Below are 14,839 nucleotides of genomic sequence, written 5' to 3' on the forward strand. Positions count from 1 at the left end.
AATCCATATCGAAGGCTGTAGTCTTTGATCTTCATCAGTAAGTGCTTCAAGTTCTCTTCGTTTTCAGCAAGCAAGTTTGTGTTATTTGCGTATTGCAGGTTATTAATGAGTCTTCCTCCAATCCTGTTGCTGCATTCTTCATGTGGTCCAGCTTCTCAGATTATTTGCTCAGCATACAGATTGAATCAGTATGGTGACAGGATACAATCCTGAAGCATACCTTTCCTGATTTTAAACCACGCAGTATCCCTTATTCTGTTAGAACTACTGCTTCTTGGTCTATGTAGAAGTTCCTCATGAGCACAATTAAGTATTCTCAAATTTGTTGTGATCCACACTGTCAAATGCCTTGGCATAGTCAGTGAAACACAGGTAAAAATCTTTCTGGTATTCTCTGCTTTCAGCCAAGATGATCTGACATCAGCAATGATGTCCCTCATTCCAGAGCCTCCTCTGAATCCAGCTTGAATTTCTGGCAGTCCCTGTCAATGTACTGGTGCAACCACTTTTGAATTGTCTTCACCAAAATTTTACTTGTGTGCGATATTAATGATATTTTTAGATAATTTCTGTATTCTGTTGGATCCCATTTCTTTGGAATGGGCACAAATATGGATCTCTTCCAGTTGATTGGCCAGGTAGCTGTCTTCCAAATATCTTGGCACAGATGAGTGAGCACCTCCAGCACTGCATCCATTTGTTGAAACATCTCAATTGGTATTTTGTCAATTCCTGGAGCCTTGTTTTTCTCCAGTGCCTTCAGTGCAGCTTGGACTTCTTCTGCAATGCCACTGGTTCTTGATCATATGCTACCTCCTGAAATGGTTGAACATTGACCAGTTCTTTTTGGTACAGTGATTCCGTGTGTTCCTTCCCTCTTTTTTTCATGCTTCCTGTGTCGTTCAATATTTTGCCCATAGAATCCTTCAAAATTGCAACTTAAGGCTTGAATTTTTTCTTTGGCTCTTTCAGCTTGAGAAATGCCAAGCATGTTTTTCCCTTTTGGTTTTCTAACTCCAGGTCTTTTAATATTACATTATAATACTTTACTGTATTATAGGTAGCTTAGGCCCTGTGAAATTTTGGCTCAGTAATATCTGTGAAATTTGAGCACATATTAAATATGCTTTAAAACAGTGCATTTGGGATTTGGTCCCCAACATCAGATCTGGTTGACTCCGCTGGAGTAGAGAGTTTTGCCTCAGGTGGTCATAATACGTTTGGTGCTGTAGGGCTATAGAATCAGCAAGAATATTATTATTTTGTGAAGAAAAAAAAAACACATCTTGTTCCTATTGAGCTTCCTAACTTCTTTCTGATCATTTTTCTTGAAATACCAGAATCCTGCTGTCTCCTGAACCTACAGCTTTCATCTCTTTATCCCTGAATGTACGAATTCGTTTTCAGCCTAATCTTTATCTCCTTCTTAGTCACATAAATGGCATTTGCCCAACCTTCGACTATGCTTCCTTTATGTATTCAAGTAAGCATACCCTTGCATGGCTGTTCCAGTGAGCAGGTCACAGTTCCAGTCATCTCAAATCTTAGAATAGATAAAGGTCCAGTCAGTACAGCTGTGAGTATTCAGTTGCTCATTAAGGCTGGCTACAGCAAACTCTTTTCACCAGCTCACCCAGGAGCCACTTGTTAGGCCTAGAGACTTGGATTTTATATCCTCTCAGAGATAACTCCTTTTCCACTTCATCCTTGTTGACTGAGGTAACCTCTGCCTCTGTGGGTATGCAGTCATCTTCTAGTTAGGTCACAGAATGAACAGTCCATTAGTGGCATGATGTTCATCACCCTGATGTACTTTAATTAAGGCTATACTTGAGGCTTTTTTCTTAACTCACTGCATAGTTCCTCGATGTAAAGCACAAGAACTGATAAATATGGGAAACTTAATAAAACCCAACATATAAAACATATTTGTTAAAAGATGGAAACAACCTAAGTGCCCATCAACAGATGAATGGATAAACAAACTTTGGTACATATACACAATGGAATACTACGCAACAATAAAGAACAGTAATGAATCTGCGAAACATCTCACAACGTGGATGAATCTGGAGGGCATTATGCTGAATGAAATAAGTTAATCACAAAAATACAAATACTGTATGAGACCACTATTATAAAAACTCAGGGAAAGGTTTACACACAGAAAGAAACAATCTTTGGTGGTTACGAGGGGTGGGAGGGAAAAACAGTAACTTGACAATAGATAAGTGGTAACTTTGGTGAAGGGTAAGACAGTACACCATACTGGGGAAGTCAGCACAACTTGACCAAGGCAAAGTTATAGAGGCTTCATAGACTCCCATAAGAACTGAGTTACTGGGCTAAGGGCTGGGGACCATGGTCTTGGGGGACATCTCGCTCAATTGGCATAACAGTTTACAAGGAAAATGTTTCACATCCTACTTTGTTGAGTAGCGTCTGGGGTCTTAAAAGCTTGGGAGTGGTCATCTAAGATATGTTTACTGGTCCCACCCTGTCTGGAGAAAAGAAGAATGAAGAAAACCAAAGACACAAGGGAAAGTTTAGTCCAAAGGACTAATGGACCACAAGTACCACAGCCTCCACCAGACTAAGTCCAGTACAACTCAATGGTGCCTGGCTACCACCACTGACTGCTCTGACAGGGATCACAATAGAGAGTCCAGGGCAGAGCTGGAGAAAAATGTAGAATAAAATTCAAACTCACACACACACAAAAAGACTAGACTTACTGCTCTGACAGAGACTGGAGAAACCCCGAGAGTATGGCCCCCAGACACCCCTTTAACTCAATACTGAAGTCACTCCTGCGGTTCACCCTTCAGCCAAAGATTAGACAGGCCCATAAAACAAACAGTAATAAACGTAGATCAACCATGTATATGAGACTAAATGGGCTCACCAGCCCAGGGGAAGGACGAGAAGGCAGGAGGGGGAAAGCTGGACGAGTGGAAATGGGGAGCTGAAGGTCAAGAAGGGGACAGTGTTGACACATCGCAGGGTTGGCAACCAATGTCACAAAACAATATGTGTATTAATTGTTTAATGAGAAACTAATTTGTAAAACATCATCTAAAGCACAGTAAAAGAAAAACATGTTTGTTAAAAATTTATATTTAGAAATTAGATTTCAGTTTAAGATGAAAACAAAAATTTAAATCCTCTATATCATATTTCATAACAAGAATTTATATATGTTAAAATCTTCTCTTAATCTCTTAAAACCTTTTTTTTTTCTTTTTTAGCACTTTTATATGCGGAGTAAATGGTAATTAAAATGTGCAGGATGACAAGATGGAGCAAACAGTGCTTGTACCACCGGGACCTGACAGCTTCACCTTCTTCACCAGAGAATCTCTTGTGGCTATTGAAAGACGCATTGCAGAAGAAAAGGCTAAGAATCCCAAACCAGACAAGAAAGATGATGACGAAAATGGTCCAAAGCCAAACAGTGACTTGGAAGCTGGAAAAAACCTTCCATTTATTTATGGAGACATTCCTCCAGGGATGGTGTCAGAGCCCTTGGAGGACCTGGACCCGTACTATATCAATAAAAAAGTGAGTGTTTTCTATCAGGCATATTTTTTTGCTGTTAATTGCCTACTGCATACCTTGGACTGTTACGTCACGAACACATGCTGAATTAGTACAGTCTTAAGTACCCATCTGTTTTAAGAAATGACATATATTTGCATATATTTCATGCATATACATGAGAAATAAATTGATTAAGCATAAGAGATGGAACTGCCCTGAGCGTACCTGATACCAAAGCCAAACCCACTGCCGACTCCTAGTGACCCTATAGGAGTAGAATTGCCCCATAGAGTTTCCAAGGAGCGGCAGGTGGATTTGAACTGCTGACCATTTGGTTAGCAGCCGAGCTCTTCAGCTACTGCGCCACCAGGTCTCCATGTACCTGCTGGATACCTAAAAAATAAATGTAAACTGTAGGCTGCTAATTTAACAAATTAAAAAGTCCTCCCTCAAAATTAGATTTACTGTGCAATTTTATGGACTTTCTGCACTTGGAAATTCTGAAATCATCAAAGTTATAAAGACGTCAGGAAATTTTGGTATTAAATTCTCATGAAACAAAATATAATACTACTGGGTTTCCAATTTCATGTCATGTTACAAATAATCAATTTTCCTGAAGCAGCTTTTTTCACTTGAAAAACAACATTCCTATATGAACTACAATTTTAAAAAAAATTCATCTTTTGGTAGAAAGGTATTGATATTGATAACAATTTTAACAAAACATTGTAGCAATTTAAAGAACCCAAAAATGATATTTGAATGCATGCATTTTTCTCTATCCATGCTTAAAATTAATACTTTATATAAGCACCCAACCTTTCATTATAATGATCATGATTTCACCAAACCAAGGAGAAAAGCATAGAAAAAGATAAAATGATTATTGTACTGATTTTAGATAAAATTTATGATTTGATCTGCAGCATTCTATTGTTTCTTTCACCTGACAGAGAAAACACTTTTGAGCTCTGGGTAGAAGGGTAATTATTATATACCCGTATACCAGTTGCCGTCAAGTCTATCCAACTCATAGTGACCCGATAGGACAGAGTAGAGCTACCTCATAGGGTTTCCAAGGAGAATCTTGTGGATTTGAACTGCTGACCTTTTGGTTAACAGCCGTAGCTCTTAACCACTACGCCACCAGGGTTTCCAAAATTGTCATTAAGCAATTGAAATTTTTTAGTTGGACGTGAGCCGTAAATAACCTCAGAAGCCTTTAAGGACTATTTTTATACAAAGTTAGTCCTCGTCAAATGTATAAGTTTGGTAGTCTTAATAGGAAGCATTTGAGACCATTTTGTAAATCATTTCTTATTGGCTGCTGCCAGTCTCACAAAAAGATGACTAGCGCTATGTTCAAAAAATTTCTTTTAACTTTCCAGGATATAGCCAGTTTAAGTATAATCCACTTTCTCTTTTTAAAAACTGGCTTGTTTGTTTTACAGTAAAGAAATAAAGAAAAGTTTTTTATAAATTTCATTTTTGTTAATTTAACTTTGCTTTTTGGCACCCTATTGTGGGATCCTAGTAGGTAAAAGAATAGCCGTTTCATAACTGCCGTTTAGATTATGAGAAAAGTTATTTAATGCACTTTATCATTAAATCAGTCCTTCGGAAATTAATTTAATGTGGCATCTGAAAAGTCAAAGCCCGAATTAATGGAAGCAGATTATAAGAGTTACATTTGTGTAAGGAAAGTAAAAGTGCATATATTCCAATTATTCAAGCATTTTAATTTATTTAAAATTACTTTGTTATTGAAGCAAAGGCATTGATGTGTTCCACACAGTAACTCATTCACGCCACCAAGGCTGCTACTTTATTGATAGCCATTGGACACATCCAGACAATTCAGAGGCTGCTCCCTTGCACATACTTTTTTATATTTAACAACATATAAAATATTTACATTTATATATGTATAATATTTAACAGTGTTATACAGGTGTTGTTATAAATGCTTGACGCATATTAACTTGTTTAATCCTTACATTAGGCTATTATTAGATCCTGTTATCATCTCTGTTTTCAGATGAGGTGTGGGCTCCATCCTCAGCGACATTTCATTACCACCAGATACCAGCCCCCACCTCTCATGTAGTAATCACCATCTAGAAATGATTAAAGGCACCCCAGAGTCTACTCTTCCATCAAACAGGATGCAGTCTAGCATCCCAGCTCTTACGCTGTGTCCTTATTTGTAAAACAGTAAATGAATGTTTTGAGAAGGACTAAATCAATGCATGTAGACAAGGACAGAGATTCTTCACGTGAAAACCAGCATCCAATCCATGTTTTCTTTTAAATTAAAGACCTTTCAGACTGAGAAAAGTTTTTTGAGAGATTGTCCCCAACTAAAACAATCTACGATTGATTTATGAGTGTTGTGTAACAAAGATGATACAAAGGCAGAGGGGGAATAAATTCTGTATACCCTTTAAAAATGTTAAAAGGAAGACCTTAAAACTGAGACTGGAAGACCAACTATGTTGGAATGACTAGCCAGCCAGATTCTTGTGCTGAAGTAACCCTTATACGTTTTGCTAGGTTCATATCCAAACTTACTTTAGCATCTTCTGTCCTTATCTTCAAATGCACATTGTGTGATGCAGGAAAAGTGTTTTGGAACAAGTCACAATGTGCAAGTAGAACAACCTGATAAGAGAAATATTTTGTTATCAGAAAGTTTTTCCCAAGGTAAGGCACAACGTTTTCTTTCACACTGAGCTGACATCAGACAAGTCTTCAAATGTAAGTCACCCAATAGCAATTCAAATGAAACATTTTACAGGACTGAAATCCGTAAAAACTAATGTGGCATGCTTAGAACACGTGATTGAGCTACTGTTTGAAGTTCCCTTCTTTTGTATTTTTATGTGTTAAAACTTTCTACAAGTTGCATGTGCATTGTTTTCAGTCTTACTTTTCTTTCACAATTGGATTATTTTGGTATTGAGTAATACCCTTAAATTGTGAATGAATTTATTCTGATTAAAGTTGGAATGTTTAGCAAATTCTCAGCCTTTTAAAAATAACGAATATTTCTTTTGATTTTTTGACAAGTAATTTTATTTTAGTGACTTCATTGTCTGAGACTGGCAGGGTGATCATAATTAAAACAATGCAGCAGACACACACCATACTCCCGGTGTAGCTAAAAGGTCTAGAGTGGTGAAAATGTCACTTGTGGAAATGTTTCTTAGGATGAGATTTCCCACTATGCTGATATGGAGTCGGTGGGTGGATTTGTTTAGCTGAGTGAGTTAGAATATGTGAACATCAGTTAAGCCAAGGTCTTTCCTAAAGTTTAACTCAAGCACAATAATTAATTTTTCATTTTAATCAATATACAAAGTCTCTAGTTTCTTAATAATACATAGAATAAAACAGCAAGCAGACAATAAATTGGTTGCAGAATCCATTCTTTATATTATGTTTTACAATAAAGTACAGTGATATACATACAAGAAATTAGCATGAATAGAAACAACACAAAACCACATCGAAGCTCTCCTCGATCTTTTACAAAGACAATGTCAATGAGCTTATGGAAACATACATCACTGCTGATGATGTACAGATTTTCAGATGGTATATACCCACCTATTTTTATCCTCTTTGCCCCAGTTTAAAATATGCAAATTATATAATGTTCAAATATTCTAGTAAAATTGTTGAAGTAGTTTAAGCCACGATCAATGATATTGTAGTAGTACCAAACCAAAAACCCAGTGCCGTCGAGTTGATTCCAACTCATAGTGACCCTACAGGACAGAGTAGAACTGTCCCCATAGGGTTTCCAAGGAGCAGCTGGTGGATTTGAACGACTGACCTTTTGGTTAGCAGCCAAGCTCTTAACCACTGCACCACCAGGACTCAAAGAAATAATAGCAACCATCTCATGAACATTCCTGGTATATGGAAGCATGAGGAGTTTCCAGACCCTCAAAGGTTTTAAGTCTTCAGAAGTCCAAGGTAAGAATTAAGGAATGAAGTAACAGTGCTGTCAGAATACAGGCAAAATGTTTTCCACATCATGTTAGCTCTGGTTAGATAGTCTCTAGAATGTTGATTCCAAGTTGGATTCCTTTTGTTTATTTATTTGCTTTAGCTGTGTACCAAGGCACATTTTAGCTTGTGAACACACCTTTTTTTTTTTTCCCGTATGGGATTTTTTGTCACAGTTTCCTTTCATAGCTTGGGTTGATTTTGCACCATTTGGCTATATATTCAAATTCTTCACCCACTCTTTATTACAGAAAACTTCTTCCTTCTCATGTTCTTCTCAAAATTACAGATGACTCATTAGTTCCATGGAAGAAAATATCCTTTTGATAATGTTACATTTTACTGGAAATAGAATGAGGTATTTTAGATCTGTAGTAAAAATGGGTAAGTTTATTAACTACTAAATGTAAAAATATATTCATTACTTGATTGTCTCATGGACCATTTAAGAACGACTTATTATACCTTTATATCGTGTTCTAAAAAGACGCATAGTCCCTCTTTAATGGGGATGCATGAGAATAATACATGAACTGCATGAACTGTGATTTTCAACTCATTCCTGGTATGCAATTGCTATACAAATTTTTATAGTTATTATATTGGGTAGAAAGAGTTGTTTGTTTTGCTTTTAATTGAGATCAGGGAATTTTTCTTGCAAAAATAATAGAAAATGAGAAAAGTAGTTGATAGTTAACAGCTTATGGCTCCATGAATTGTCATATGGACAGTCCCCAATTTACAATTTTTCTTTGCATGTCATTAGCTCTTCTAGAATTACCAGTTACCCAGGCTGATTCCATCTGAAACACCATAGTCTGACTTCAAAATCTTTCTCCACTGCATACAGGTTCTATTAGTACTTGATATTTCTTCCTTACGCCCTTTCCTCCCTCTTCACTAACAATCTCTGTCTCAGAAACAATCCCAAGAAGATGATGTTGATGATAAAATAATGGTTAGAATTTATCAAGTACCTACTATATTAGTTTGCTATAATTCAGCAGAAAGTGATGAAACCCCAACTGAAACTAGTTTTAGCAAAAAAAATTAAAAAATAAAAGAATGTGTGGGGCAAATTTGGTTTCAATATTGATGGATCCAATAATGTTGTCAGGACCCAGTGCTTTTTCATATTTGGCTTGACTTTCTCCTATGCAGACTTCATTCTCATTCTTTGTTCTCAGGCGAAGATAGCCACCAATAGCACTAAGTAAACATTCTACAACCTACTAACCTCAAGAGAAAGAGCTTGCTGCTTCTTGAAAAGTCAACAGCAACTCAACAGAAATAAAATAAATTATAAATATATATGTGTGTGTGTGCGCACATGCAGAACCCATTGCCATCGAGTCGATTCCTACCCATAGTGACCCTAGAGGACATAGTAGAACTGCCCCATAGAATTTCCAAGGAGCGGCTAGTGGATTTAAACTGCCAACCTTTTGGGTAGCAGCCGTACCACTTAACCATTGCTCCACCAGGGCTCCAAATATGTGTGTATGTGTGTGTGTATTTGTTATTGTTGTTAGGTGCTATCAAATCAGTTCCAACTCATAGTGACCCTGTGTACAACAGAATGAAACACTGCCCAATCCTACGCCATTCTCACAATCATTGCTATGTTTGAGCCCATTATTGCAGGCACTGTGTCAGTCCATCTCATTCAGGGTCTTCCTCTTCTTCACTGACCCTCTACCTTGAAATATCAGATCTGACATCACTGCCTCATATACCAAAAATTGGCAAGTACCAAGTGATAGGCCTCTCCTTGGTGGGCATTTTAGTCTGTGATCCCTGATTTAAAGGCCACATGTGTAAGTAGGTGAAGGCTGTATATTAAAGCTTGGTGGGCCACAGACAGGTAAGTGTGCCAGGTTGTTCTTTAGACTGCTTATGCCTAGTCTAAAAGGAAAAGTAGAGTAAGACTTGCAGAGGAAACTTTTTTTTTTTTTTAATATTCAGAGTCAGAGAACCTGCAGGAAAGCCTTTCATCTCTCAGTGAGCCAGAAAAGAAGGAAAATCTTGGCCTGAATCCACAGATTATAGCAAATGGTCAGAGAAATAGGTGAAGCCATTTAGAAAGACCTGAGAAAAAAATAGAGATGCTATAGAATTGACCCAGAATGAGAAATGTTCCTAAAAGTCAGTGTCGTCTAGTTGATTTCAACTCATTGTGACCCTAAAGGACAGAGTAGAACTGCCCCATAGGGTTTCCAAGGCTGTAAATCTTTATGGAAGCACACTGCCACATCTTTATCCCACTAACCTTTTGGTTGGCAGCTGAGCGCTTTAACCGCTGCACCACCAAGGCTCTGAAATATGTCCCTAGAAGTGTGCAATAATAGGAATCTTTTGACCTTCTGTGCAGTTCTTCACCCCCAAACCTTTGAAGCTTCTCTTCTCTTGTCTCATGGCTCTCATTCTGCCCCTCCCTGCCCTTCCCAATCCGATAGCTTGGAGCTGGAAAAAGGTTGATCCTACTTCTGAATAGGTCATAAACCAAACCCATTGCCAACAAGCCAATTCCGACTCACAGCGACCCCATAGGACAGAGTAGAACTGCCCCATAGGGTTTACAAGGAGCACCTGGTGGATTTGAACTGCCAACCTTTTGGTTAGCAGCTGAGCTTTTAACCACTGTGCCTGCAGGGCTCCTGAATAGGCTATAGGGCAAGGGAATTTCCCTAGTCCTACTGCCTGGCCTATACCAAGAGGGGAGATGTGGATCTGATGGCCCAATTTAGAACTCTGTTACCATTTTCATAGTGACACTTTCTTACACATGGTGGTAAAGTTCCACAGTACTATTAATACAGAAGTCTATTTCATTAAGTTACATAGGTTTATTTTTTGATCTGGCTAGATAGATGTAGATATAGATACAGACATATAGCAAAAGAGTGATATAGAGATAGATATAAATAATTCTTTCTGTGGGAAAATGTGTTCCACGTTCCAACAGTTAACTTCCACATACTTTTTGAAACACAACTCATGTACGAGTTGGAAGTTACCTTTGTTTTAAACTTGGAGGCAAAGGCATAAATTTAATCCAACCAATAGTATATGCTACACTTTTTATATTCATATTTATTGTTAACCTTCCTCTGTTACTTCTTGCCTTTGACAGTAGATTTACTTTAAGAGCAGGCAAGTGCAGGAAACTCAGAGTTTGTCCTGTTATTTAGCAATTTTTAAATAATGTTTAGATGAAAGACAAAGATAGAGTTTATGTTTAAATTATGTATTTCAAGATACATGGCACCTAGATCAAAATAAAGTTAAGGTAATGGCTATGTTTGTAAAAAGAAACTGCAAAGCTATGACTTGTTACATTCAATGTTCATTTTGGGAAAATAATTATAAACAAATCACTTTCTATACAGATTTATAAATAGTAATTTCTACCAAACTATTAATAATAAAATTGTTTTCTTATTGACTGTACAGTTAGATTAGGGGAAAGGATTTTAACCCATGTGTACACCATAATCATTGATAGTTTGGTCAATTTTTAAAATCACTCATAAAAAAGATTCACAGTCCTGCTGTTGCAGAATCTTCTGAGATATTTATTAACAGTACAGATTTCTAGGCATCAGAATCTGACCTACAGAGTTGGAATCATAATACCTCTATGAGCTTAGTATATTTACTCTTTTTTTTTTTCAAATGAGGCAACGGAGTCATAAAAAAGTTAAATATCTTGTCTGGGATCTCATAGCTAAAAGGCAGGCGGCAGAGCCAATTTTTGAACCCAGAGATCCAGCCCCACAATATGCACTCTTAACAGCTACACCAGATAAAACAAATCCCACTTACGTTTTCCTAATGTTGTTTTTCATATCATTAAGCTGCTGATTACTAGAGGGGATTACCAGTATTTCTATGTAACAATCTTCCGGGTTTGTCTTTAACCAGAAAATATTTTTACTTAGTAAGGGCTGCCGAGAGAGAGAGAGAGAGAGAGAGAGAGAGAGAGAGAGAATGATCTAGCCGAACAATTAATGATTTAAATCTAAGTCTGGGTTACCCAATACGGTAGATATAAACCTATGTGGCTATGGAGTTCATGAAATATGACAATTCCAGATTTTGAAAATTTAGACTTAGTACGATAAAAAGGATGTAATACTCATAATTGTTCATGTTGATTTCATTCTGAAGTGATAATATTTTGGATATATTGAGCTAAAGGAAACATTACTGAAATTAATTTCACCTGCTTCTTTTTACTTTTTAAAAATAATGGCTATTAGAAATTTAAAATCATATGTGTGGCTAAGAGCTGTAGCTCACATTTTGTATCTGTTGGAGATTGTTGGTCCAGGTAAACCTGCACTAACCCTTCTAGATTTTCTTCTACTGGTATAGGTAGGTGACTGAACATTTACTAGTTTCTAAGTTTCTTGGGGTCAGGACATACATCTCTGATTTCTCTATAGACTGTACCACAGAGCTGTGTAAATATTGTACCAACTATTTGATACATGCCTTTTGAATTGAAATCAATTGAAAATAACAGTTGGACCTAGAACTAGGTCCACCCTACTTTCCATGTGCCTGTAATGCACACACATGTTTAAAAAGTATCATAAAGGCACTCAATAAATGTTACTTAATACTGGTAACTATCTAGGAAAAGATAAGGGACAAGCTATACCAACACGTAACATATGAGGATTTGCATTCCTGTAAAGATATCTGTAAAGTGATATTTCCTATATAGAATCTAGTTTCTAATTCAGTCACAATGCCATGTTGGAAATTTGTCCTGAGACAAAAATTTCTTCATGTGTTAAAATTATTTCATTTACAGTTCTATTCCTTTGCACATTTGCACTGAAGGCACTTATTTTTGGCTCTGTAACAAATTAACTGATGGACAGATTTTAAGAACAATCATAGACGTGGCTGAATTCTACTTAAAGACAAACTCTTGGCACTGGCAATTGGAGCCAGTCATACCCTATGTATGTCCAGCTCAACCCTGGGCTGTCATGAGAGACCTATTTCAAACAGGATACTACTTTATCAGCCGTATCTCCTCCACCACCCAATTTTGAACTTTTTGTCTTGTATTGAAGTGACTTAATATAATAAAAATGATCCTCAGAAGTAGGGCTAATCAAATTTTTGTTGAACTAATTATAATTAGATTTTAAGGATGCTAAGGTACTATAATAAGCTATCCAAAAGAATATTTTTAAAAAAGTCAAAAATGATTTTCAGTTGAACAGTTTATAAATTGTTATTTGCTTAAAGCTACATAATATTTAAGGAGCCCTGGTGAAGCAATGATTAAGCACTCGTCTGCTAACTGAAAGGTCTGCAGTTCTAACCTACCAGCTGCTCTACTGAAGAAAGATGTGGCAATCTATTTCCATAAAGATTCCAAAAGCCAAAGCCCATTGCTGTCAAGTCAGACTCATCACAACCCTATAGGACAGAGTAGAATGCCACCATAGGGTTTCCAAAGCTATAATCTTTACGGAAGAAGACTGCCACCTCTTTCTCCCATGGAGCGGCTGGTGGGCTCAAACCACCGACCTTTTGGTTAGCAGGTAAACACTTAACCACCGCTCCACCAAGGCTTCTTTTCCATAAAGTTTGTTGTTGTTGTTGTTAGGTATTGTCAGTCAGTTCCAACTCACAGAGACCCTATATACAACAGAAGGAAATGTTGTCCGGTCTTGGACCATCCTCAGAATTGTTGCTATGTTTGAGCCCATTGTGGCAGCCACTGTATCAATCTACCTTGTTGAGACCCATTGCCACTGAGTTGATTCCAACTCATACCGACCCTATAGAACAGAGAGGAACTGCCCCATAAGGTTTCCAAGGAGTGGCTGGTGGATTTGAACTGCTGACTTTTTGGTTAGCAGCTGAGCTCTTAACCACTGTGCCAGGGCTCCACATCTGGTTGAGAGTCTTCCTCATTTTCAGTGACCCTCTACTTTACCAAGTATAATGTCCTTCTCCAGGGATTGGTCCCTCTGATAATATGTCCAAAGTGAGACGAAGTCTTGCCATCCTCTTTTCTAAGGAGCACCCTGGCTGTACTTACTCCAAGACAATTTGTTCATTCTTCTGGCAGTCCATGGTATATTCAATATTCTTCACCAACACCATAATTCAAAGGCATCAATTCTTCTTCCATCTTCCTTATTCGTTGTCCAGCTTTTGCATGTATATAGGCAATTGAAAATACCATGGCTTAAGTCAGGCATACCTTAGTCCTCAAGGTGACATCCTTGCTTTTTAACACTTTAAAGAGGTCTTTTGCAGCAGATTTGCCTAGTGCAATATGTCATTTGATTTCTTGACTGCTGCTTCCATGGATGTTGATTGTGAATCCAAGTAAAAGGAAATCCTTGACAACTTCAGTATTTTCTCCATGTATCATAATGTTGCTTATTGGTCCAGTTGTGAGGATTTTTGTTTTCTTTATGTTGAGGTATAATCCACAATGAAGGCGGTAGCCTTTGGTCTTCATCAGTAATTGCTTCCAGTCCTCTTCACTTTCAGCAAGCAAGGTTGTGTCATCTATATATCACAGGTTGCTGTGAGTCTTCCTCCAATCCTGATGCCGCATTCTTCTTCATGTTGTCCAGCTCCTCGGACTATTTGCTCAGCATACATATTGAATAAGGATGGTGAAAGAATTCAACCCTGACACACACCTCTTCAGATTTAAAGAAACACTCTGAGACAGTTCTACTGTGTCCTATAGGGCTACTGTATGTCAAAATCAATTCTGCAGTAACGGGTACATCGTATTTGTTTATGCAGTTGAAGGTGCATTAACATTTTGGCTAGTCTCTTTTTTTTTCACTTTTTTAATTTTTTTATTGTTGTAGTTTAAATGAAGTTTACTTTCAAGTTAGTCTCCCATACAAAAATTTATATATACATTGTTATGTGACCCTAATTGCTCTCCCCATACTGTGCCAACACACCCCTCCTTTCCACCCCTGATTCCCCATGTCCATTCAACCACTTCCTAACCCTCTCTGCCTTCCCATCTCACCTCTGAACAGAAGCTGCCCATTTAATCCCTTGTATCTCCTTGAGCTAAGAGACTCCTCACGAGTATCACTTTATGTCCCACAGTCCAGTCCAATCCCTGTCAGAAGAGTTGGTCTTGGAAGTTGTTTTATTTATAGGCTGATACAGAATCCAGGGGCCATGCTTTCTGGGGTTCCTCCAGTCTCAGTCAGACCATTAAGTCTGGTCTTCTTACTAGAATTTGAGTTCTGCACCCCACCTTTCTCCTGCT

General features: G+C 37.6%; 1 protein-coding gene across 1 annotated transcript in view; it reads left to right on the forward strand.

The window, feature by feature from the left end:
- The first annotated feature begins 3,297 nt into the window (after positions 1-3,297).
- Positions 3,298-14,839, forward strand: part of LOC101344289 (sodium channel protein type 1 subunit alpha) — a 90,975-nt gene continuing 79,433 nt past the window's right edge. Inside the window, exon 1 of the mRNA XM_004375597.3 lies at positions 3,298-3,561. Within this exon, the coding sequence (XP_004375654.1) occupies positions 3,298-3,561 (264 nt within the window). The remainder of the gene's footprint in view (positions 3,562-14,839) is intronic.

Source organism: Trichechus manatus, unplaced genomic scaffold (genome assembly GCF_000243295.1).
Source record: "Trichechus manatus latirostris isolate Lorelei unplaced genomic scaffold, TriManLat1.0 scaffold00037, whole genome shotgun sequence".
NCBI classification, from domain to species: Eukaryota; Metazoa; Chordata; class Mammalia; order Sirenia; family Trichechidae; genus Trichechus; species Trichechus manatus.